The 24,482-nt window shown below is 42.4% G+C and overlaps 2 protein-coding genes across 2 annotated transcripts; one reads left to right on the forward strand and one right to left on the reverse strand.

Annotated features, from left to right (window-relative positions):
- Positions 1-51: 51 nt before the first annotated feature.
- On the reverse strand, positions 52-4,520 carry sae1 (SUMO1 activating enzyme subunit 1). Its single transcript, XM_088427381.1, has 10 exons — positions 4,265-4,520; positions 2,459-3,842; positions 2,229-2,340; positions 1,692-1,865; positions 1,334-1,479; positions 1,159-1,261; positions 846-951; positions 597-741; positions 453-522; positions 52-274 (listed from the first exon to the last, which is right to left on the reverse strand). The coding sequence occupies exons 2-10, from the start codon at positions 2,557-2,559 to the stop codon at positions 182-184; spliced, it is 1,050 nt and encodes a 349-aa protein (XP_088283507.1). The 5' UTR covers positions 2,560-3,842; positions 4,265-4,520; the 3' UTR covers positions 52-181.
- Positions 3,615-17,013, forward strand: zc3h4 (zinc finger CCCH-type containing 4). Its single transcript, XM_088427380.1, has 14 exons — positions 3,615-3,944; positions 7,043-7,337; positions 8,927-9,034; positions 9,110-9,308; positions 10,118-10,260; positions 10,333-10,411; positions 10,476-10,609; positions 11,198-11,311; positions 11,412-11,523; positions 11,605-11,714; positions 12,115-12,563; positions 13,572-13,786; positions 14,006-14,209; positions 14,524-17,013. The coding sequence occupies exons 1-14, from the start codon at positions 3,865-3,867 to the stop codon at positions 16,131-16,133; spliced, it is 3,852 nt and encodes a 1,283-aa protein (XP_088283506.1). The 5' UTR covers positions 3,615-3,864; the 3' UTR covers positions 16,134-17,013.
- The last annotated feature ends 7,469 nt before the right edge of the window (positions 17,014-24,482 follow it).

The following is a 24,482-nucleotide window of genomic DNA, read 5'->3' on the forward strand; positions in this document are numbered from 1 at the left end:
CTAATCATGCCAGCTATTATCATAAACATTCAAACAAATACGACAATAGGATGCTTTTCTGAATCTTTCTTTATTAGCAAAAGTAAGAAAATGTCCAGTCGGGAGAATGGTGGGTGAGGCCATAAATAAACGTTATTGGATCAGAGATGGATAGATGAAAGGATAGGCTGTCCCAACACACTCAGTTTGGTCCAAAGTAGTCCACCGTGCCGTTTCCTTTGCGGCCATCGAAGAAGAAGAAGTTGCGATGTGGCGCGTCTCTCTGGGACAGAGCCTGAACAACAACAACAAACACACTGAAGGTTAGAGTTTAGGATATGGGCTGGTTCATTTTTTTCCCCCTCCAAATTATTAAGGTTCGGGGTTGTTTAACTGCGAGGGTAGAAATAGGATAGGATTAATTTTCCGGTGAGTATTAAACACCAGACCTGTGTACATGTGCATGCACTTACCTTAACAATTTCTTGTCCGAGCACTCCTCCCACAATTGCGCACACTGGCGACATTTCTGAGAAGCAAAAACTGAGGACACACCAGGACAATGTGAGTCCACGCAAACAAAATGTAGCCTCAGCCTCACTTGATAAGTACTGCACCTGATAAAGTCGTCATTGAGTAAGTCGCTGCCCAACGCCAAGCTCTCCAGGACATCCTGGCGGATCTGACTCAGAAGCTTGCTGTCCTCTGCATAGCATTTTGGGTCGGGGTCTCGGCCTTTGTCCGTGCGAAACTTCAACAGCACTAAGAATAATTTTTAGTCATTTAAATATCTAAGGTTCATCATTTTAAGAAAGTGCTCTGCTTTCTTGTCACTTATCCTCTCATAAAATGATGATGATGAATACCGTGAAGCAGGAAGTAGTCAACAGGCGTGCGCTTTAGGGCGGCTTTGGCCTTGTCGCTGGTCCAGTCCACCTCCAGAGCCTCTTTCAGCCTGCAGAACTTGGACGTCTGGTTGAAAAGACAACATGTCATCATCACACACGTGAATACATTTTAAATGTGATAGATTTGCAAAAGAAATTCATAAAACAAAAGTATCTCTTGCGGTAAACAAAATACTTGCGTGTCTAACAAAAAAAAAAAACAACAACTACATGTCTCATCTTAGTGTTTTTAGTATCTAACCTGCAAACATTGAGTACAGTCTGCTCTAACCTTTTTCACCATGGTGGTCTCATTGGGGTCCACTTTGACTTTCTTGGCATCTGGACCGTCGTTGGAGTCTGCCGCGGACTTCTTTACCACTTTGGGTTTCTCCCTGAAGAGCAAAAGCAGAACCTATGTGCTATAGTGGATGTGCTTTTTACTCATAATTCACAGTCAAACTCACTCCACGTAGTTGTGCTCGGGTCCGAGGTTGCAGAACATGTAACCGTAATAACCATAGACATCGCCGCAGAAGACCAGAATGTTGTGCTGTGAGCACAGCTGGTCCACACGCACCATCACATCTTTAGAGCAACCTGTCAGACAAACCTAAGGGCAAAACCGATTATGCAGTAATTGGCTGACTTGATAGCTAGTATGAAAGTTGCTCAATATTATCTGCCCACATCCGGAGTGCCACGGAACATGTATTAGTTTCCCAAAAAGAAAAGGATGTTGCATTTTGCTTAAAAAACAAAACAGTCTTTACACTGCATTACCGCCTGTCAGGTAGGTTTGCCACCTACTTCATGCGCACTCACCGCATTGAACTGCAGGAAGAAAGTGTCTGGTTTGTCTTCTATTCTGTCCGTGTCGGCGAGGACCTCCACCATGGGGTTGAGGTTCTGAGCACGCTCCAGGGACGCCTCGGCTCGATTGCGGCCTTGCTCGGTCACTGGGACCAAAAACTGGGCTCGACAAGATTCTTCTGTCACCTAATGAGACAAACGCAACAAATATCAACACTGGGAACTGTCGTTGCATTCATTTCGGCAAAATACATTGGAATCTCCGAAAACTGACCAAATAAACACATGAAACCATTGTCCTTATTTTTACGAACAGTTGGGGCTACGTAGCTTCACCTTTTAAGATATTGGTTCATTTACAGCAGTACTTAGAGAGCCAAGTACATTTTGAGGTGGTATTTAGCAGACGATCGATTGCACCACAGCACGATTTATACACATTACATAGCTTTGCAACAAGTGCCATCCAGTGGACATTTTTACCATTGTTTGATTGTGCTACGATCATTACAATAAGATGAACGATTTATAGAAATTCTGTACGTTTACCTTCTCATGATCAAGCAAGGTGAGTCCTTTCACTCCAGCCAATATTAGGTTCTTGGCCACTTCAGCCCCCAGTCCACCTAAACCTGCCAGGAGAACCCGGGACCCGCGCAATCTGCAAGCAAATATACACACTCGTGACATTAGTTGCGTGTTACATCATTAAAATTATAATGAAGCGAGAAATGACGGAAACCTTGTCAATATAGCATTAGCATGACAAGCTAACCTACCTCTTCTGAGCATCCAAGCCCCAAAGCCGGATTTGGCGGTCGTACTGAGCCGCCTCCTCTTCGGTGATGACCGGGTCTTCCTTTTCGATCGTATCGATCATGTCAGGCGTTTTAGAAAAATGGATAATCTGATTTAAAGTTATCGTTCGATGACGCTACACCAACAATTGTTTCAAAAACCGCGATTGTCCCGCTGGGTGGGCGCATATGGATGACGTCACATGCGAATCCTACTACTTTTCGTGTTTTATTTTTCCTAAACAATGTTATTTCTACATTGTGCTTTTTGTGAATGTGATTCACTTCGATTGGTTCAGATACATGTTCATTTCTATATTTAAATGTATGTTTACTCAGCAATTTGCAGTAATTAAAAAGCGTTTACTTTGCCCTGATGTTAGACTTACCACCTTTTTGTAACAGTACTAGTTTAATTTTGTAATTTGAGTCTTGATGTTGATAAATTGCTACTTTATGTATTGTTCTTTTTAGCGAAGCATAAACCACCAAAATTATTTGTAATTAAACTATGAGCATTATTGAAAGTTTATTAGGCCTCGCTTGAATATATGTTCTGAGAATGGTGAGCATCATGAGATTAAAAAAAACGAGGAGGAAAATAAATTATAAATGCCTAGTGATCTTTAGAACCAAAAGGGATTAACCTCAAAGTTTCCCTGATTTGACATTGATGAATAAAGATTTAATTCAATGAATTAAGCGCTAGGAAAAGTTATTGCGGATCAAATGACAGGTAATGAAAATATATATAGGAAGCAACGAGTGTTTGTATAATTATAGCAATATAATTATTTTGTACAAACTTTGTCACTATCTTAACGTACGATGATCCATACTTTCAACCCATAAAGACGCTCTGGGATTTTTTTTAATGGACCTTGTAGACTAGTGCAGTGACTCTCAAAGAGTTGAACGACGAGCAACACCGGTGATCTGCGAAGAATTACAAAAACTTAAAACTTTTTTTTTTATTTTAAGTAAAACATGCAATACACTTGAACGTCTACCAGACAAAATGAAGGGCTTATTTTTCCTCCAAAGAATCCTCGGCGCTGTCCGTGAGGCGCATAACAATAACGTCGACTTGGTGACGACAAAAAGGGAAACTCCGCCCCATTTGTGTCTGGAGAAGACGGGCGGCCATTTTAGTTGCATCAGTCGTCATTTCACAGCGCTTCAGTAGGACGGAAAGAGAACGTCTGGACTCAATTTCATCACATTTCTCTTACAACTGTAGTGGAGAATTGCCTACTGCCTATGAACTGAATCGCAACTAAATCCAAAACCAAGTAGCTTCTTGTGAAGTGACGCACAAGCCAGTAGATTCTCCAGTGTCGAGAATTTTTCGGCACCTCCATGTTAGCTAAGGGTTAGAGAGAGAGGAAATGGCTGTGGAAAGCATGACTGTCCATCCAAACTCCCCAACTACCAACCACGAACACAACAGTCTCCTGACTGACGAAAGGTCGAGTAATTCTACAGTCATATTTCAATGAAACTATTTATTTGTCCTCTGCTTTTTTTTTTTTTACACTAAAAGCCCCGGGATACCCTTTTTTTCTTTTTTGTCAAAGAGGGATTAAAGTCGCCTTTTCTGGAAAACAGGCTAAGCGGTAACGGACTTGTGCATTGACACGACGGCGCCAACTGGGAGGCCAAAATAACGTCGGATATAACGTTTTCCCTTTTATGTTTATTACGTTACATCACCTTGACGGTGAACCGGCGCAACGCGGACTTAAGTGACGAGCAAAAAGAGCAGGCCCGAAGCTCCATAACACTTACCTTTGGCACGCTCGTCGCCCACTTCGACGAATACAAAGCCTTTGTCGAGTGGCTTTGTCGGAGTTTTGAGTGACGTAAACTAACGAATCGTTCAATTTAACCGTCCGTGAGTAAAAATAATAATATTGGGGTTTCGAAAACAAAAGTTTTGGATTTAAGGTGTGTCCGTTTGGACTGCTAGCCTAGCCACATTAGCTTCACAACAGCTAAGTCACCCTCTCATAAACGATACGTCGTTTCTCGTTGATCTTCGCGTCATATAAAAACACATCCAAATATACCCACGTATGTTCAAAGTTCTTTTTACACTACTAAACCTACACGTCACTAACGTCATTATTGTAAATTGCAGATCAATGAGCCACTATACCGACTTAATCTACCAAATGTTCCAGTAGCCAAAGTCGTTTTGTTTTATTGGTTACTTTTAACCTGCCGAAGATTCTTTACAGGATTGGATTCTTCTGCGAAGCCACTATTACCAATAATTTACAGGACACATTAGCTGTCAAACGTAGCTTTTTTTTCGCCCCCTTCCTGTGTGCTATTTGTCAAACACGTTCAAAACTTGTATGTACCAATGCTGTGTGTAAAATGTCTGCAAAGCATTCCAGAAGTCAAAACACCCAAATCAGTTTGTAAAGTAACCACCCAGTTCCCAGTTGGCAAATTGGTTGAATGCTTTGGTTAATACAACTCCCAGCACCCACAAATCCCACCAGTGACCCCAAAGTGTTAAGGGGAGGACTTATTAATGGTTGTGAGTGCAATTTATGAAGAAGGCCTGTCACAGTAAGTATCCCCCCTCTTAATCATGGCCCTTCTCTGATTATGCATCTTTAACCATTGTGCATGGTGGCGTTTTGCATAGAGAAGAATCTTGTGCTTTGTAGAAGCTTGAGCTCAGCGAGGGTGTGTTGCGGATTCGTAATTGGACATAATGGAGAAATGTGACATTCTTTTGTCATTGCTTTTCCACTGATGCAGTCAAAACCCTCTGGTCCAGTAGTGTGTTTTGAAATTTTGAACTTCGTGTTTTGGCAGGGTGCTGAATAAACTGTTTAGAATGTTTTTGCATTAAGCATGGGGGCTCAAGAGGTCATCAGCAATTGTACGCAGTGAATAATGCTAAATTTTCTTCATAATGAAGGCAAAATCCTGGAGTTTCAGGATAAATAATTCCCTGTGAAAGCTTGATTGTCAGGATGTTGTAGCCAACCAGACTGTCTGACTTCTGTATATACACTTTCTACTAAAAGACAGCAAAGTGTTCAAAATGTAGAAGATCATTTGTGTGGTAATTGTTCGAGTGTGTTATTAAATAGTCAACACTAATTGTTGGATGGTGAGAAAACAAGGCAGGAGACAACAGATCTAAAATGTACTTTTTGTTTATCATGCTTCTGTTATGACTGATGTGTCCCCATATTCTCATCTCAATTTGTGTCCCCATTTTGGCTGGAAAGTGTTATCTTAATAGTGCATTGCAAAAGGGGTACTTCTTCAACATGTGTAAAGTAAATTTCACTTTTTTTTTTGGTTTTGTCTTAATAATCGTTAATTGTATGCTTAATTGTTAGTCATTGATTTATTCAGTGCCAAACCTGTTAAAATTTATTTTTGACTTGGTCAAAACCTGTCACTGACAGTGATTTTGTACAGTTGAGAAATAGTTGTTCTGCCCACCTTGAATCTCAAGCACAAACCTGTGTGTGTGTGTGTGTGTGTGTGTGTGTGTGTGTGTGTAGGGGGGGGGGGGGTCAAATTAAATTATTTTCTCTCATTCTATATTCTATATGCTTTCAAAATCTGCATATGTTCTTTCTGAGGTCATTATCAGTTCAGTGTTGCCCCTTGAGTTTGAACCACCCTATAATATGTGGGCCAAAACTGTCCGATGAGAGTTTCTAAAAATTAAACATTGATGAGTCTGTTGTAAAATGCTCCAAACCCCCACACATGCTCACAGTATATAAACCGACATTTGTTTGCAGGACTTTACCAACATTGATAAGGCCGGCTCATTGCTGGATTAGGGAGTATTTACTTAATCATTTTTGTCTTGGAAACATTGTGATGCATTTACCTGGGGGCTGTAAATGGAAGAGCCTCAGCAGTTCTGTGTGAAAATATCCTTATCCTCACTAGGGTCGCAGGCTTGCTGGTGCCTATCTCAGCCGTCTATCGGTAGTAGGCGGGGGACACCCTGAACTGGTTTCCAGCCAAGCAGGGCACAGAGTGACAAACAACCATTCACGCACCCAACCACACCTAAGGACAAATTTTTTGAGTGTCCAATACACCTGTCATGCATGTTTTTTGAACTGTGGAAGGAAGCCGGAGTGCTCGGTGAGAACAAGCAAACTCCACAAACTCGGGACTCTGAACTGTGAGGCAGATTTGCTAACCACTCTTACACCGAGCCGTCCTGTGAAATGCTCGTGATATATAGTGATGCACAGAACAATGAAAATGCTCTTGAGTGAGATGGATTTGGGACTCTGAACTGTGAGGCAGATTTGCTAACCACTCTTACACCGAGCCATCCTGTGAAATGCCCGTCATGTATAGTGACGCACAGAACAATGAAAATGCTCTTGCATGAGATGGCTACAATAAGTACAATACAGCTGTGAAAGCTCCTGTTACAATTCATACAACAGCATAAGCCATGGCTTCCTGGCAGTATATTAGCTTTGTGTTAAATTAACCAATTTTCAAATGCTAATTAAAAGGTCATTATAATAACAGTACCATATCTATGTTGTGTGCACACAGGCCAGAGGATGGCGAACTGGAGGAGGGTGAGCTTGAAGATGATGGGGGCGAGGTGGAAATGGGAGGCAACGGGTCCGCTGGAGGAGGCACAGAGGTGGGCGAGGAAGCAGGTGACGCCACCGTGATTGGGGATGGCGGTGGTGGCGGCGAGCGCCCTCCACGAAGCCGGGAGCGCCACGCCAGCAGCAATTCCGACGAAGAGCGCTCGCACCGGCGGAAGAGGAAGAGAAAGAAGGACAGGGAACGTGAGCGGGAGAAGAGGCGCACAAAGAAGAAACGCAAGTCCAAGCACAAAGTAAGAAAAACACTCATAGTTGTTAAAGGATAAACATTGTCTAATTTTTTGCATCTTCACCGATAAAATGGGAAAATAGCCCACACAAAAACAAAGCGTTTGTTGATATTCATACAATATGTGCAATATGATAGATCAGCATTGAGGTGTGAATACCCCTGGTGGTGTGTTCAGGTATCAGCAAGTCTAATAAAATGCCTTGTAATGCCGTGCTGTAACAATATTTTTTCTTTTCAAATTAAGAGCAAAATAAGTGAAACATTGCAAAATTGTGTCATAGTCCCTTTTCTCTTCTGCAAAATGTTAAATATCTTTGTTAAGTTTATAAAGATGTATATTGTCATTAACAGTGCGGTTTTCCAACAGACAATCGAGATATCAAACATGTTACATTATTTTCTGCAATTGCTGAATAATACTGTATATGCCTAGATATACCACTACATGCGTACAAGTAGTTCCAAAGTTTCCTAAGTCAGACACAGATGGCACATCACTCAGTTTTATTTATTTATTCATTCATTCATTTTCTCGATCCCAAAGTGCTTTGGTGTATTTTGCTGGAAAAAAATACTTCACAGGTGATAAACCTTTGAGAAAAAAAAAGTTGAAAACCAGACCTCTTAGCACAGTAGTTCTCCATCGTTGCCAAACAAAGACCCACATTTTTTCCATTGTCCCCAAGTGGCCCATTTATGCAGAAGTTAAGAATGATAAAATATAGTAATGAACTACAGTATTTCCATTTTATGTATTGTCTGTGTCTGAAAGCTATTTCATTTTGAAAACCCTTTTATTTTGAAAACTGTCAGGATTCTCTTTATTCAATTCCGTCACTTGAGCGCCAAAATTTGACTCTCAAATAAGTTACATGAGTAAGAAATTGGCGTCTTTGGGAAGGGGAGCCGTTCATATTTTAGTTTGGAGTTTATATTTTATGTGCACTTCATATTTGCCTCCCCGATATAAAGGTTGGGGACCCCTGCTTTAAATCACTGTTATGCCATCTTTATAAGATAACCACTGTAAGTCTCACAATGGAAAAATTAAAAAAAAATGTGTGTGTGTGTGTGTGTGTGTGTGTATGTATATATATATATATATATATATATATATATATATATATATATATATATATATATATATATATATATATATATATATATATATATATACACACACACACACACACACACACACACACACACACATACATACATACATACATGTATCGCCTCTAGCATTGTTCAGAGGCCGGGCAGTTTGGGAACCACTGGAATAGATAATGTGTTTGCACAATAAAGGTTGCTACAATCCCAAGACTGACCTGTGAAGGGCAGTGTGGTGCCACAGATCGACTAGACTGACAAAAGATAAAAGGGAATACTTGGAGTAGAAATAAGTAAAGCAATACTTTCTGTGAAATTTGCAAGGCAGTTAACCTCATTTTTGAGGATCACCTTTAGAACATCTCATAATTGAATCTTGGCTGGCTTTGATCAGAAGTGGGAGGAAAACAAAAACTTTAATTCATCCAGATTATTTATGAGTGTACCCACCTTTTACTCTGTCATATTTTTTCCCCGCAGCGTCATGCTTCGTCTGACGACGACTTTTCAGACTTAAGCGAGGATTCTGACTACTCCCCCAGCGAGAAGAGGAAGTACAGAGAGTATAGCCCCCCGTACCCTCCCACCGTAAGTTTACGAGAAATATACACAAGGCATTGCCTCGACCACTCTCTTCATTTGATCGGTTCATTCCTCCTGCAGTCTCATGGTGGCTATAGTGGCTCAAAGAAGGGCAGCTACATGAAGATGGACAAGCAGGGCTACGGCGGCTATGATGACTTTGAGGAAGACAACTTCGAGGGTGAGGAGGAACCAGACATGGGAGGTGAGGAGTATGACGACTTCACCAAGGAGCTCAACATGTACCGCAAGGCCAAGGAGGGCGGACGAGGAGGACGAGGTGGGTGTGATTAGAAACTTCACCCTCCTGTTTTTGTGTTGCATGACAAACTCACTCATTTCAAAGTTTTAGGAGCTTGAAGAATATAGAAGAATTTGTAACACTCCGAAATCAATTTGAACATGGATAAAAAGGTGCATTTATTTAAGTAATTTATTTAAAAAGTAAAACAGTGTCATCAACAAAATAGGGAAGTTGTTTTCAGAAGCTCTCACTTGGAAAGCCAAAATAATTGGTTGTTATGTAACATTCAAATTTCTTGTGATGATGTGTTTGTTTTTCTTTTTGCATTGATTTGTTTTGTTTTTGCATTGAGTTTCTGAAATTTTATGGATTTCCACAGTATTTTAATTTATCAAGATGCACCTGTATTTTTCATAGTGCATGCTAGGGTCTGATTTAATGATATAAGTATAACTAGGGGGCGGTAGGCTCATCTCCTGACTGAGAGATAGTGGTTTTCTTCCCTGTTCATGGTGACCATGTCGAAGTGTCCTTGAGCAAAACACCGAACTCACAGTTGCTCCCGATGCTGCGTCATCAGTCGGTAAATGAGTAGTAGGTAGAAAACCACTATATACTGTAAGTGAAAGTCCATTTATGTTTTACAAGCGGTGTAGCTAATGCGTGGATAGCTTCATGATTGTATTTCACACTATGGTCTTTTGTGAAGTGTGAATTTAGAAGTAGGTGGAAAATTTCAGACTGGGAGTCAAAATTTTCCTCTATATTCAGTTGATATTCTGCGATGAAGGCTCAGTAATGCCATCTGTATCAAACATGTCACAAACAGACATTTTTATTGCCAGGAGGCCGCGGCCGCATGAGGAACATGAGGGGCCGCGGTGGAATGAGAGGTGGACGGCGAGGACGAGGAGGGAGCAGAGGAAGAGGAGGACGAGGTGGAAAGATCGGTGACGATGATGGAGATGGTTATGCGGAGGACATGGATGTGAGTGCCTTTGATGTGTCTCCCTTGGTGTGGATGAAGAGAAGGTATTCATCTGTTTTCTTACTCTTTCAGTATGATGATGACTTTGACAACATGGGGGAAGAAGACTATGATGACTATCAGTACAAGAGGCACAAAGACAGAGGAAGAGGTATATCTTTTGCTACTGTAGGTTTTATATATATCTAAAGCTGTTTCTCTGGATCGGACTCCAGGCAGAGGTGGCCGTGGTAGGGGTAGAGGCAAAGGCGGACGTGGCATGATCAGAGGTGGCAAAATGAGGAGCCGAGGACGGGGACGAGGGGACATAGGCCACGATGATGACAACAACGGAGACATGGACAATGGGGTATGTCCATCGGCTCGTACCTAATCAACACCTAAAAGCATTTACAAACACAGCATCTAAAGACATTAAGAAGGAATATGTATTTTAAAACGCCGATTAAAAGGTCAGTGTAATTACAGAAAAGAAAAATATTGTCTAGATTACTGCATTAACTTGTATCTAGCCACAGCACATTTTGTATTTTCTCTGAGAAAAAAATCTTGACCCACCCCCTGAAATTTTACTATGAGATTAATTTTAGTACACTGAAATTACTGTATTGTGCTCAAATACCACATCTCATTTTACTTCCAAATGTATTTCCTCAGTGAGAAGTATGTTAGATAAAACACAAAGCCAGTTAAAGAGTATGCTCTGTTAAAAGAATGGAATCAGCTTGATACCCAAGTATAATTTTTCTACCTTTTGCCATCTGGTAGAGGAGCATTTATTTGTGTTGACATGTTTTGCTGGTATGGCTGCAAACATTTTGTGTGTATGTCACTTTTAAAACGGGTATGCCATTTTAATGTACATTGTCCCTTACTTATTTCTCCCGTTTTTTTTTGTTTTTTTTCCCGCTTTCCTTATGTGCTTGTATTTTTTAAGGAGGGAGGAGGTGATGCGGGAGCAGGAATGGGCAAGAGGAATCAGAACGATAAATACCAGGATAAGAAAGGAAAAGCCATCTGCAAGTATTACATGGAAAACAGATGCACTTGGGTGAGTCAAAACAATACCTTTTGCTCTAATATTTTGTTAATCATACATTTCTGAATATATGAATAACATTTATGCTGTATTTTGCTTTTTTGATCACTAGGAGGAATACTGCAACTTCAGCCACGACATCGAGTTGCCCAAGAACAAGGAGCTGTGCAAGTTTTACATCACTGGCTACTGTGCGCGAGCCAACCATTGCCCCTACATGCATGATATCCTTTCACCACTTTTAAAATCATTTAATATCACATGACCATGACATTTATGTATTACTGCCTTAACGGTGATGCCACGCGAATTCCCCTGCAAGCTGTTCCACACCACTGGCAACTGTGTCAATGGCAACGACTGCATGTTCTCCCATGAAAGCCTCAATGAGGATACCCAAGAGCTACTCAACAAGGTCTGACACCTTACATGCGCAAATATTTCTTGTTTTTTTTTTAGATTACTTTGAGCCCTTGATAGTTGAAAGAGTGAAGCTTTTTTTTTTTTTGAAGCGCCTCAACTCACTTAACATAGTTCTCTGGCACCCACATGTTGTTCAAGCAACACTTATACATTTTTTATTGTAAAGCAGGCAGCTTGTGAGTTTTTCAGCATATAAATCGTTTTCAGTTTATTGTAAACTACAAGAATTGCCCTTGATGTTCTAATATACGTATGTTTTCTTTATCTTTTAATTGGTATTTTAGACCGTTTACAGTATTACGTGAATAAAATTGAAACATATTTAACAACCATTCTAATATTCTTGAAAGGGAGATGAACCAATAATATTTTCTGTTTTATTGTGGATTCAGATGCTTGCTGAGGACGCAGAGGCCGGGGCAGAGGACGAAAAGGAGGTGGAGGAGCTGAAAAAGCAAGGGATCAACCCTCTGCCCAAACCCCCACCTGGAGTGGGACTACTGCCCACTCCGCCTCGCCCGCCCCCCATTGACGCCAACGCCGGGGCGGGGGATTTCGGAGGGCCAGCAGCCGGTGACTTTGGGGGCGTGCCACCCACCAACCAGGTGCCCGTCGCCACCAAGGTTCCACCTGGAGGTCCCGGGATGGTACCTTCTCCAAACTCTTGCGCCAGTGGTCCTCCCGTACAAAATCCAGAGGGAACTCCCCTGAACCCCAGTGGACAGCCCATGGTCCCCCCAGCCGCTGGTGGTGGTGGTGGAGGGTGTGGAAAGAAGATCCCCTCCTTGTTTGAGATCAAAGTGCAGCCAACTGGACAGCTTGCTCATAAACTGGCTGTTAAGTGAGTATACATTTTAACTTCATTTTAAGGAAGATCTACAAGGCCAAGCAAAATGATAAGACACATTTGTTGGTCTTTTATTAAACCTATGAATGTATCAGAGCATTTTGACTGACACTGTAAGAATAGAATGCCATTATCATGGTATTGAAATTATTGCTCTAAAACACATTTTAAAGTCTTTTGGGGTAAATTGCCACTTTTCTTTGCTGCCTATTATCCCGTTTTATTTTTAAACAGATTAAAAAAATATTTGTTCTCATGTTTAGTAAACATTTATGATAAATGTTTGTTACAATAACATTTACCATGCTAAATTAGAATAAATATGTAAATAAAATCAAAACAAACCTTCAGTGGGTACGCTTCAGGTTCGCTCAACTTCTTGACCCACACTTTAAATCGATTGCTCGCCTCCTACCTTGTGCAATAGCACATAAAACACTCTCGAAAGTAGCATATGATAACATGTTAGCCACTTTACTCGTGGTAGTTAGCTGCAGCACCAAACTTACAGTGGTACTGAGGCTAACAAACAAATAAAAGGACAATGTGATTGGCTGCTGTAGCAGAGGTATATACAGTGTGAGCTATACTTTGTAGCTGCCTCTTAATGCAAACAAAGCAGGAGGAAAAAAAGTTACTGGTTTTGACAGACTTGGACAATTTTAAATTCCGTGACTTTTAAAACTGCGATATATTGCCAATCTGGTCATCAAAACATGCCTGTATAATACATGTTAGAGACAACTTTTTCACCACAGCTATTAGCGCTCCAAATAATAACAAAACAAGAACACACTGAAAATAAAGATTGCGTTCATGTGAAACCATGACATTCTATTTAATATGCGCCAACCAGAACAGAGCTCCCAATTTCATTGTATATCTGGTCACTATCACAATTAAGACATTCTATTCTTTTCTAAAATGTCATTTTTCTGTGAAATGTACTCTTAAGTAGTAGTGTATTGTTTTTCCATTCACTAATGGGACACTTTGCGTCAGAAGCCAGCCGCCCAGCAACAGCCAAGGAGCAACTCCAGCACCTGGCGCACCGGGGGCGCCCCCAACCTGCTTCCCCGCTGAGAACATGGGTACGTTCGCATCTGGTGATTGCCCTCCGCACGGGGGCACCTTGCAGCCTCCTCAGGCCGGAGGGAACTACTTCAATACATTCTTCAATCAAGATGAAATGAAGATGGAAGGAGTGGTGGAAGAAGGTGAGAATAAATAAAAAGTTTAATTAGTAATGCCACTAACAAGTTTTTTTTTGGATTGCCAACTGAGTTTTTTTTCTCCTATTCTTATAGAAAAACTAAATTGCAATGACATAATTAAAATCTTTTTTTTTTTCAACTCAATAAATCCCATCCTGCAATTATAACTTGACACAACCTTTGCTGTAAGGCTATGCTGGTCTCATGTCACATGTCTACTAGGTGACAACTACCCAGGAGGTGGTGGCAAGTTAAGCAGTCAGGAGGATGCCACTAACGGAGCAAGTCATGGAGGATTATCCGTCTCAGACCTCCTCCCCCCGGCACAGCGCGTCCTCTTCATGAGGATCCAGCAGAAACAACAGGAGGAAGACGAGCGAGCCCGCCACATAGATGGAGGCACAGAGAAGAACAGAGACACAGAAGGTAGACGTCTGACATTTTTTGCCCTCCGTTTTCCATGACATTTCAAGTGCTGTGATTCAAACGGAAAAGGTATTGCATCCCCCTGATACAGGTTTACATTGGGGGCTCTTTACCTGTCGTTGAGAGGTCTGGCATAGGCAGTACAATACAATTATTTACGGCTGGGTGGTTAATAATAATAATCAAAAAACAAAAACGTGATCAGTTTATTAGCATTTTTGTGACAATATTGTTGACACCACTGTAAGACCAGATCACCTCGCCTGTCAGTTCAAGATTTTTCGGATGCCTCATGTATACTTTTGTGTTTCCAGGCGACTCTGGCAACTGGTACTCAAGCGAGGACGAAGATGGCGGCGGCAGTGTGACGTCCATCCTGAAGACACTCAGGCAGCAGACGCAGGCTCCTCCAAAGTTGGACCCGCCGAGCGACCCCCGCCTCCAGAAGACCGTCAACCCCCCGACTCGTCCTGCCGACCCCCGCCTGGCTCGCGACCCGCGTCTGGCCCGGCCCGCCGTACCTGACCTTGCACCGCCTGCGTCTTCGTCGGGCCCGCCGGCAGACCCGCGGTTAGCCCGACTGGCCGCCGTCTCGACCGCTTCCGCCGGCCACCAACCTACCGCCCTCAAAGCGGAGAACCCTCTGATCTACAAGCCGCCTCCGCTCACGGCGCCGGCAGCAGAGGAGGAGGAGACAGAGCGAGTTCTTCGGGACAAGCCTGTCCCGATCCCTCTGGATCCCCTAATGGGAATGGCCCTAAGGGACCCGCGGTCCCAGCTGCAGCAGTTCAGCCACATCAAGAAGGACATAGTTCTCCACATGCCCTCTTTCTCCAAAACCATCACTTGGTCGCCTGAGGACCTCCTTCCGCTGCCACTCCCCAAGCAGGATCTGCTCCCTCTCCCCCCAGGCATTCCTCCGGTCCCTTCCCTCGACCCACGTCTGTCACGCATCGTTCACCCCCACTCGCAGTCCCCTCCCTTAGCGCCGCCCCCCTCCTCAGAACCCCCGCCGCCTTCATCGTCCACCGCGCTCCCGGACTTTGAGCTGCTGTCTCGCATCCTGAAGACGGTCGGCTCCAGCCCCTCCCAGTCTTCGTCCCCTCCGCCGGCGCCCGGCCCCGCTCCCCCTCTGGCACTGTTGACTCAACCTCCTCCTCTTCCGCCCACCCCCTCAGAAAAGCCAGTCGACCCCCGCACGGCACGGAAAGGACCCACGGACCCTCGGCTCCAACCGCAAAAGTCGGCCCTCAAGCAGCCGTCGGAACCTCTGCCGCCGGCTCCTGAATCCTCTTCCTCTGCCGGTTCGTCTCCACCCACCATCGCTCCCTATGATCCAAGGCTCCTTTCCTCCGGCGGGACTGGATGCAATGCTGCGGCAGGCGCACCGGGGGGCGCCAATGTACTGAGCAGCATCAGTCTGTATGATCCTCGGACTAACAAACCAGGTAGCCCTGGTACTGCCATTGGCCCTAACAACTCCCCCAACTCCGAGTCCCGGCAGAGTGAGCCCTCAGCTGGTAAACCCAAACCGAAGGAGCCGCTGTTTGTCCGCAAATCTGCACTGGATCAACCCGAGCCAGAGAAAAGCAGCGAGCAAGGCACCGACCGCTACAACAGCTACAACAGACCCCGACCCAAGCCCGCACCCTCGCCCAACTCTACTGCGCAGGGAGGGCCCACTGCCGGGGGTCCGGCCACCACTGGGGCCCCGGTGGAACAGGTGCCCGCCGGCGTCCACAACCTGCCCGTGTCCACCCTCTTTGGCGTAGTCAAGCAGGCCGGCAAGCCCGGTGGGACCAGCAGCCCTTTTGGGGGGAGCAGCCCGGCCCAAGCGGAGCAGCCCACCGTGGAACAGGACAACGGCTCACTCAAGGACGTTTTCAAGGGCTTCGATCCCACCGCCTCGCCCTTCTGCCAGTGAATGCCGGTCTACACCTTGTCGTGTTGTTGAGCCAGCATGGTCACACGCCGTGAGTGTGAAAAACCTTTCGGGATGCGGGAGAGTTAAATGTCTATTTTAAACAGAGGAAATATTATATATGTGTGGACAGAGCATACAGCGTTTTAGCATTTGCTCGTTACCTCACTCGTCTCACTTCCCACCAACGCATTGAGTGAATATTCATGATTTGTCTTCTCTTGTTATGATTAACTTAGCAGCACCACTGGCCATTGTCCCATATCCAGCTTCATTTCCATTTTTGAATATTTATTTTTCTACTTCCGTGCACTGTCCTCCCAGGGAGGGCCCAGTTTTTAATATCACTCACCTTGGGCGTTTCATATAGGAAGTCCCTCTTTTGTTACCCCCTTCCCAAGTCCTGCTACTCCTCCTGCAGAGGAAAGTGGAGTCAAAGTGAAGGCGTTCATGTTGCATCTCTGGTATTCTTGATGGCGATGTGACAATCACAGACATTTTACCGCCTAATCGCCACCGTGAACATGATCTGCAAGGAGACGAGGGTTTTGAGACCAACCGTCAGACGCGAGACCCTTTTTGTATTAAAAAAAAAAAGAGTGAAATAAATAATAAATGTTCCTTTTAATTTATTTTTATACTTTATACATCCACATACTTACCACATATTGTTTTTAACAATGTTATCTTTTCATTTAGTTTTGTTCAATGCGCAATTTTGTTTTTCTTCCCCTTGTTGGGCTTTGTAAATCTGATTTCATTTCTCTTCCATAACAATATCCAGTTGAGATGTTTCTAGTCCATTATAATGGAGGGGTGGACTTTTCTAAGTGTACATTATAGGTGAGTATTTGAATAAAGTCACCAACCAGATTCAGTGCAACTGCTGGTCTCTTTGTTTTATTTATGACCAACTGTCAGAGAGAGCTGCGTTTAACTTGTGCCGCTACCTTGTTGCTTTCTGAATTCCGAGTCATTTTCAACAGGCGCCTTTGGGGGTCTGCGTTTCTGCCGGCGGCGTGCGGCCCGCTTCCTGTTCTTACTGCGATCCCTCACCGCTGCTTCCTGTAACCCCGCCCCATCCGAGTGGAGTCGGCTCCAGCGGGACTGGCGAGTGCACCTCAGAGATTTCCTCTCGCTGCTCCACACCTCCTCCTGGAAAACTGTACATCTACTCAGTGGCCGTAACGTGAGGTAGCTAAATTTGGAGTATTTAATCGGACTCAGCAGGCTTTTGGCAAGAGAAATGGGATACACCCTGGACTGGCTACCAGCCAACGGCAGGGCACACAGACAAAAATACACACTCAGTTTGCACCCTTGGCCAATATGGAACCATCAATTAACTGACACTCACTTGATAACTTTTTGAACAATACTCAATGGAATTAATTATTCAGTGTGTCTTTGTTGACTAATGTGTTTGAGGACAATGTGAATTTCAAGGTGTTTTCAAACTTTACTGGTACTGTATGAATTGGTTTTTCTATTTTCTTGAATTTAACAGACTAAAATAAAAAAAACTGCCATCTTCATTTAAACCCAGCTATATTCTCTACTATTAAAAAAGCTACATTAATTAGTATAAAAAAATCTTGAGCTAAAGCAGGGGTGTCCAAACTGGCCCAGGGGTGATATGCTAGACATCAGTTATGTATATACTGCAGAGTTTTCTAACTAGGCAAAAATCTAAATAATTACATATTACAATACATAAAATTGATTGCTTGTATTTACCGTCAATAAGTGTTATGGGAAATATGTACATTTTTGTTGCTTTTTGTGACCACCTGCTTTTGAACAAATAACCTTTCACTTGCAAGATATATTAGGTTTCTTTGTGAAGCTCCAATGGGACGACCTTGACATATAACACAGAAGTACCTCTTTGTTTTAGTTTTGCTCTCTCTCTTCCTGTGATCGTCATCACCTCCTTGTATGCATTGATTATGTTTCTCCGTACTCTCTCACAAACCACTAAACTGCCTTGTAGGACGTGTGACTATTTGTAGCTTCAAATAGAAAGAAACGCAAAAGGTCATCTGTTTTCCAGATTACTGAAAATTTTAAAGTGGCTCATGCAGTCTTCTATTTTTTCCTGTACATATACTGTATTTTTTTTAAATCACTTTTTGCTTTTTTTTCAGATTTTTATGTGATAGAGAATGCGCTCTACAGTGGGTTGATGTGTAATTGACTTTGATGGCTAATCGTCTTAGCTGCCGCTACCTGTGGGGAGTGTGTACATATATATTTAGCGCTCGCAATCCTCTTAAACCTTTGGCCGGGATTTGGAGATTTGACGACGGCAAAGGATGCCTGCGCCGCTGGCCTTGATCTTGCGGGGGCCCTTTGCTTGGGAGTCAGGTGACGGGTATAAATAGTGGCCATTTTCTGGCCATTTAGGGATGCTGTCATGTGAGCTTGGAGGAGTCCGTCTCTCAAACCAGGCAGCACATTTGAGACTTTGAACTTGTAGGCACGCGCACAAGGCATTGGAAAGTTTTCAACTTGTTAAAGCAATGTTAGTAATATATTGAAAATGTAATGAGATGAAGGTTTTCTCAGGTCTCGTGATGACTGACAAGTGACCTGAATACGTTTTGTCTTGGAAATGTCAAATTGGATACAATAACTACTAGTCAGCGACTTTGGTTCTAAATTAAACTTGATGAGACTTTAAGAGGGTGAACAGAGGTAGAGTTAATCTCGATTAACCCAAGAGAACAAAAGTAGCCACTTAGGTGTTGGCTCGCGTCCTGCTATGGCTTCAAATAGCAGATACGTGACTCTCTGGCGGGAGGCCTTAATCTCTTAATGTCTACTTGCGTGTCGTAAATATCAGTACACTGGAAAATTCCCGCACGGGGAGCAGAACTGTACCCCATGCTCACCAAAAAAGAGGAAAATGTACTTCTGTCATTATTGTACTTGGGAATTGGGAAAATCCTCAGTCCTAACTGTTGCCCCTGTTGTTACCGGCCTTACACAATAGATTCAACCCACCCCCATCTCCTCAATGGGTCATTCCGCGAAATCGTCTTGCTTGGAGCTTTCCCGTTAAAGTCAGCAGAAGGTTTTAGGTCAGGTGGCATCTGGCCCACATTTACTTTTTGCCCCACTCTTTGGATCATTACTCAAGTCTTCTCTTTACTCCTGTTTTGATAGCTTGTATAGAAGAGGGCTCCTGGGTAAATTTAAAGCTTGAGGAAAAAGGCTTCAAAAATCAGCCCTACATAATAGTGGTTCAGAAATGTGATTAGTCCCGTAAATGAGATATTTGGACAAAATGTGGAATGAGAAACTGTGTCCCTGGTGAGTATTAAATAAAACTGCATACTGTGGCTCCGAATATTATTCTTGTCCAGTGTTTAACTCTCTGTTGACTCGTTTTAACGTGCTCGATTTATGTTATAATATTATTGTATAAAAAAGGCAAGTTTCGTCTCTTTTTTTTCTTTTTAATTCACAGGTATACCAACCATGAGAATTGAAGACAAAGGTCGAGTTATTTGATTAGGTATTGTAAACTTAAGTGACCAGATGGACCATTGATTGTAATTAAGTAAAATATCAAAGTAATTTCACCCCCATCATTCCTCTTGATATGTCAGCTTTTATATTTTCATAGAAAGCCCACCATATTTGACATTTGCTGTTATTATTATAAATGTAATGCATTGATCAACTTTTTATATGTTGAGTATGAAATGTTTGACTGCATGTGAATGCACCACGGGCAACACAGTTAGCAACTATGGCTAACGCTGTAGAGTGTAGACTTTTGCCATATTATGCAGCGACAGCATAATTTCTTAGTGGCTCCTTAGCATCTTTAATTAATGATTGAATATGTTTTTTTTTTGTGATAGTGGTCCGTTGATGTTGGTAGGGATGTAGTGATGGCAATAAAAATGGAGTCCCAAGAAGGAGTGAAGCAACCACTGTTGTGCAGGCCAACTTCAAAGTAAAAGCAGTTCATTGATATTCATGTATTACTTGCTGTTTATTTTGAAGCTGGCCTTCAAAACACGATGGCGTGTGACGTGATGTTGCTTGTCTGCCTTAGCACTATTTTTGCTCCTTCTCCCAGGAAAGAAGCTGCAGCATCATATATGAGCCACTCCAGTTCACTGCCTCACTTGCCCCATAAAGCCTCATGTTTCACAGCTTTTCCCATTGAGTCTAAGTGTGACTGCAACTGCTGTGCTAATCACGAGGACTTGTTTACTACATTCGTGCGTTTGCTCCTCGCAATCTCGGCTGTTTCTTGAAAGCAATAAACTATAAAGACAAGCGTGGGGCGTTTTAGTCCAAGAACAACATCTCCACTTCCTGTTGTGAAGCACCAACTTGAAACCACCTCAGCCCGGAATGTTCCCAACAAACGCTGACGCGGGATTCTAGCCCCTCCTGCTCTTCCGAGGAACATGTTATTGTCGTGACACACACACTTTCCCCAGAGTCTCACACACACACATTAAAACAGTTTGGAGTTTTAAAAAAAATTCCCCCTTCAAAACTAAGACGATCGGTCGCCACCTCCCCTTGTGTCTTCCTCCCCTCATCTATTTTGGAATGTTTGTCACTGGAGGGCCCTGACCCTCCGCACTAGCCCGGAGCCTTGGTGGTGGTGGGGGGGGAATGAAGGATGAAGGGCGGGGCCATCGCAGCCTGGAGGGCGCTGGGAAGGGGAGAGCAGGAATTCCTTTCCCTTCTTGTGTTTAATTTGTGATATCATGCTTTTATGTACAGTAAGTCACTCAACTAATAAGGGTGGCGCGTAGCTTCTTTCACAAACATGGGCTTTCCTCGTGTAAAACAGTGTAAAAGGCAGCCTTGATGAGCTTAGTTTGGAAGTGTTCACACAGGATATAAAAGTTGTCAGAATTGTCTGTTACTGTTGTGGCTTGATTGGTATTGACACAAAATGCACTGCTCTTAAAAGCTGGTTTTGCTGCTGTGGCTTTTTCTTTCCATCCTTCCGTTTTCTTAACCGCTTGTTAAAATACTGATACGTTGCCTGTATTTAACTCAGTTTTCGTATATTTACCTTTCGCACAGATGTCACCATCCTTTGAATTGCATTTTTTAGAGAGAGAACATTGTTTATTGTTTTTTTGTTTTTTTTGTTTTGTCAAGGTAAATACCAGATTTTGATTTTCACTGAGGCAGATAACCAATATTTGGACCTGATATTCATTTTCAGTAAATGGGGAAAAAAATGATCAAATCCCAACTTGAACTTTGTTGAAAATTTGTAAGGCATATTTTATAGAGCAACCTTTGAGATCTGCGATTCATTTATCCATCCATTATCCAAACCGCTTCTCCTCACGAGGGTTGCAGAAGTTCTTGAGGAGCTAATTTATGCTAAACGCTATGCTAAATGCTGGCGATTGGCATACAAGAAAATGTCAACGTAAAAATGTTGTTTTTTTGCACACTGAGTTGGTGATTGAATGTAATTTCAGGACAACGGTGCTTCACAGAACTTCAAAATAAAAACTTTCCAATGCCTTTGTGTTCATGCATTATTCAGTATGCTATGATTTAATTTGAAGTTGACTGGCCTTCTCACTGTGTTCGGTGGCCTTTTTGACTGTCATGCAGAGCGTTAACAAACCGTGCATTCTCCTTTGTACTCCAAATAAAATCTTGTGCTGTGCAGGAAAGAAATTTAGTTGGCTTCTAATCTTGATAGGAAATAGTTTATCCTTTATTTCAAAAGAAACTTCAATTTTAACCTTTCACTTATTATATTATTCTTTGAAACAGTCAAGTTTGCCCAAATCTCAAAAGAGCAACAATTTTAAAAGTTGCAGGAATCCCAAGGTCAGCAGAATCTTTTATAGAGCTAAATGAAAATCTAGATCATATAAATAAAAAAAGTTTTAAACAGCTCTTTTATTGTGTGTTAAAAGTTTTATTTTTTAAAAAGGCCGATATCAGTATTTGCCAAAATGACTCGCAAATATGAACTAGTTCTTGCTTGTTTTACCTGGATGAATAAAGGTCAAATAAACTTGAAAAAAATGCTGCGTTAGTGTGAAGAAGGCATGATGTGTATAAAACTAATGTTTCCATCTGGACTGACGCAACTTTTGGGGGGACGTTTTTTTCCGAACTGTCAAATTAGATCCATACCTCGCTTTTTCTCGATAATTCTTATTTTCTGCTTCCTCATTCCTGGTTTGGGAATGTCCCATTTAGCGATCGACTAACTGGCAAAGTGAACCCTCTTATTTTGGGGCCCCTCTCTGGAGAGCAATCACAAAGTGGAGCCACATGGACATCTTACTCACAGATTCCCAGAATTCCCCATGATGATGTCACTCCTGTCTTACAGCTGCATGTCAGCCCTGATCTAGGTTCTGCGTGTTTACATTCTGGTCGAGACAACTGAGGACGCTCAGAAGGTTCTATTCCACATGTTGCATAATAGCAACTGATCTGAAGGAAGGGGGGGGGGGGGTTAAACTTGACACGGTGCCAGCATCACAAAGTGTGCTTGAACATGGACCACTTCCTGTTTGCCGCCCTTGTGTTCCCTTAACTTCCTGCACATCCTGAAAGTTGCCAAAATAATACTTGAAGTGGTGTGCGTGTGAAATGCAATCTGATGGGCGGTGTGAAAGGGGCTGCAGGCCGTATTCCACCCATGTTAGGCCTTTGATACCTCTGCTGTCTGCATTGCGCGATTGTGGACCTCGCATGTGGCCTCCTGGCCGGGCTTTCGGTGTGGGGTTCTCAGCATGTGGTGACACCTGGGGGGGCTGGAGCCCCGCCATGAGGCCTAGTGGAGGCCTGCGCTGATTACATCTTGATTTATTTAGCTGATGTCATACCCCTGTGTGTGTGTGTGTGTGTGTGTGTGTGTGTGTGTGTGTGTGTGTGTGTGCGTTTGCATGATATAAGCACACGTTGCAGAGACCTTGGGTTTATCAGCCTTGCGCATTCCAGTCACTTTTCAAACATTCAGAAGAGGGAAAAAAAATAGACGGGGTATGTTGTAACACATGTTTAATTGTTCTTTAATGTTACAATGTTAACATGCTATACTATTGTGACATTGTTATGCAAGTGTTTGAAGGCACAATGTTTTGATGTTGAGATGTGCTGCTACAAGGAGACGGATATTGCATTGCTGTAATATTTTCCCCATGCTGCCTCATCACAAAAGATGCTACTCAAGCACAAAGTACACAAATGTTTTGTAAGGTGCGTGCGTGTGTGGAGTTTAATTTTCCCTGTCCCGTCCCTCAGGACCGTTAAACTTTGTGAACCTGCAGGCACATTGCTGACAACACACATCTGTCTAATTAATATCTTCATCTTCTTCATCACACTTATTAGGTTACAGCTCTGTGTGTGGCTCTTATTTTTACATAGTATTATTTGGACTGATTATATTTGTACTTGGCCTTTACTATAATACTCTAGACCGTGCTTTATGTGGGGGTCTTACTTGACCCTTGCCAGGTATATTAGGCAGTGGGTAATAACCGATCATTAAGTTAACCAACTAATAAATAAAATCTACAGCGTAGTAGAGAATAACTAATAAATAAATAGATGAATAAAATCTGCTGTATTAAGTGGGATCATGTGAAATACCGATACGTTGTAGAAAGCCCACTTAAAACTCTGACACAAAATGTTAACGATTAGTAGTGTAACAATTTGTATGTGTACAATAGTGCAATTAAATGATTTCCACAGTGTACAAACAATTGTGTTTGTTTTTGAAGGCGTGTACAGCAAGATTACACAAAACAGTCAAAGAACAGGAAAATGTTTAAAATCACAATTATTATGAATAAGAATCAATTTGGATCTTTCTGGGGTTTTTTTCGACATTCTGCTGCTAATCAAATTAACCACAAATGCTTAATTAACTCGCACGAAATTACACCTCGACATTAAGATATTCAGTAGTGACCAAAGAGGCAATTTTAAACCCTCCACGTCCATTAGCATCTTTATAGCACATTTACCTATTTGATCAAAGAACCCAGCCCGAATCCACATAATCCAATTGCCAGAGCTTTAATTAGCATTCAATGGCTCATCAAGTTAGACAAAGTCACCCCGGAGTTTTAGCATTTTTTTAAAAGAATAAAAGAATTTCTAAGGAAACAAGGTAGTTTAGTTACGATCTTAAATGTTACTTAAACCTATTTAATCTATTGTAAGGTGAATAATATCATTCTGATTTACACATATCTGTTACTGAGCTATTCGATGAGCGGAAAAAAGTAAAAAGTTTTGTTTTGAAAACCGCTAGTAGGATGTGCTTCTATCAAATCACCACCACACTTTTTAGTGGTCCATTCACACAAGTGGTCTGTC

Source organism: Hippichthys cyanospilos, chromosome 11 (assembly GCF_059441005.1).
Source record: "Hippichthys cyanospilos isolate Australia breed blue-spotted pipefish chromosome 11, RoL_Hcya_1.0, whole genome shotgun sequence".
In the NCBI taxonomy this organism is placed as follows: domain Eukaryota; kingdom Metazoa; phylum Chordata; class Actinopteri; order Syngnathiformes; family Syngnathidae; genus Hippichthys; species Hippichthys cyanospilos.

What these genes read in the sequence shown, in the direction of transcription:
- zc3h4 (XM_088427380.1), top strand. Translation starts at nt 3,865, where the DNA reads ATGGCTGTGGAAAGCATGACTGTCCATCCAAACTCCCCAACTACCAAC. An exon ending in GCCCCCCGTACCCTCCCACC is followed by an intron (nt 9,035 to 9,109) that starts GTAAGTTTACGA and finishes TTCCTCCTGCAG; the next exon opens with TCTCATGGTGGCTATAGTGG. An exon ending in GGGCGGACGAGGAGGACGAG is followed by an intron (nt 9,309 to 10,117) that starts GTGGGTGTGATT and finishes TTTTATTGCCAG; the next exon opens with GAGGCCGCGGCCGCATGAGG.
- sae1 (XM_088427381.1), bottom strand. Translation starts at nt 2,559, where the DNA reads ATGATCGATACGATCGAAAAGGAAGACCCGGTCATCACCGAAGAGGAG. An exon ending in CCTTGCTTGATCATGAGAAG is followed by an intron (nt 1,866 to 2,228) that starts GTAAACGTACAG and finishes TTGTCTCATTAG; the next exon opens with GTGACAGAAGAATCTTGTCG. An exon ending in AGACCACCATGGTGAAAAAG is followed by an intron (nt 952 to 1,158) that starts GTTAGAGCAGAC and finishes CTTTTCAACCAG; the next exon opens with ACGTCCAAGTTCTGCAGGCT.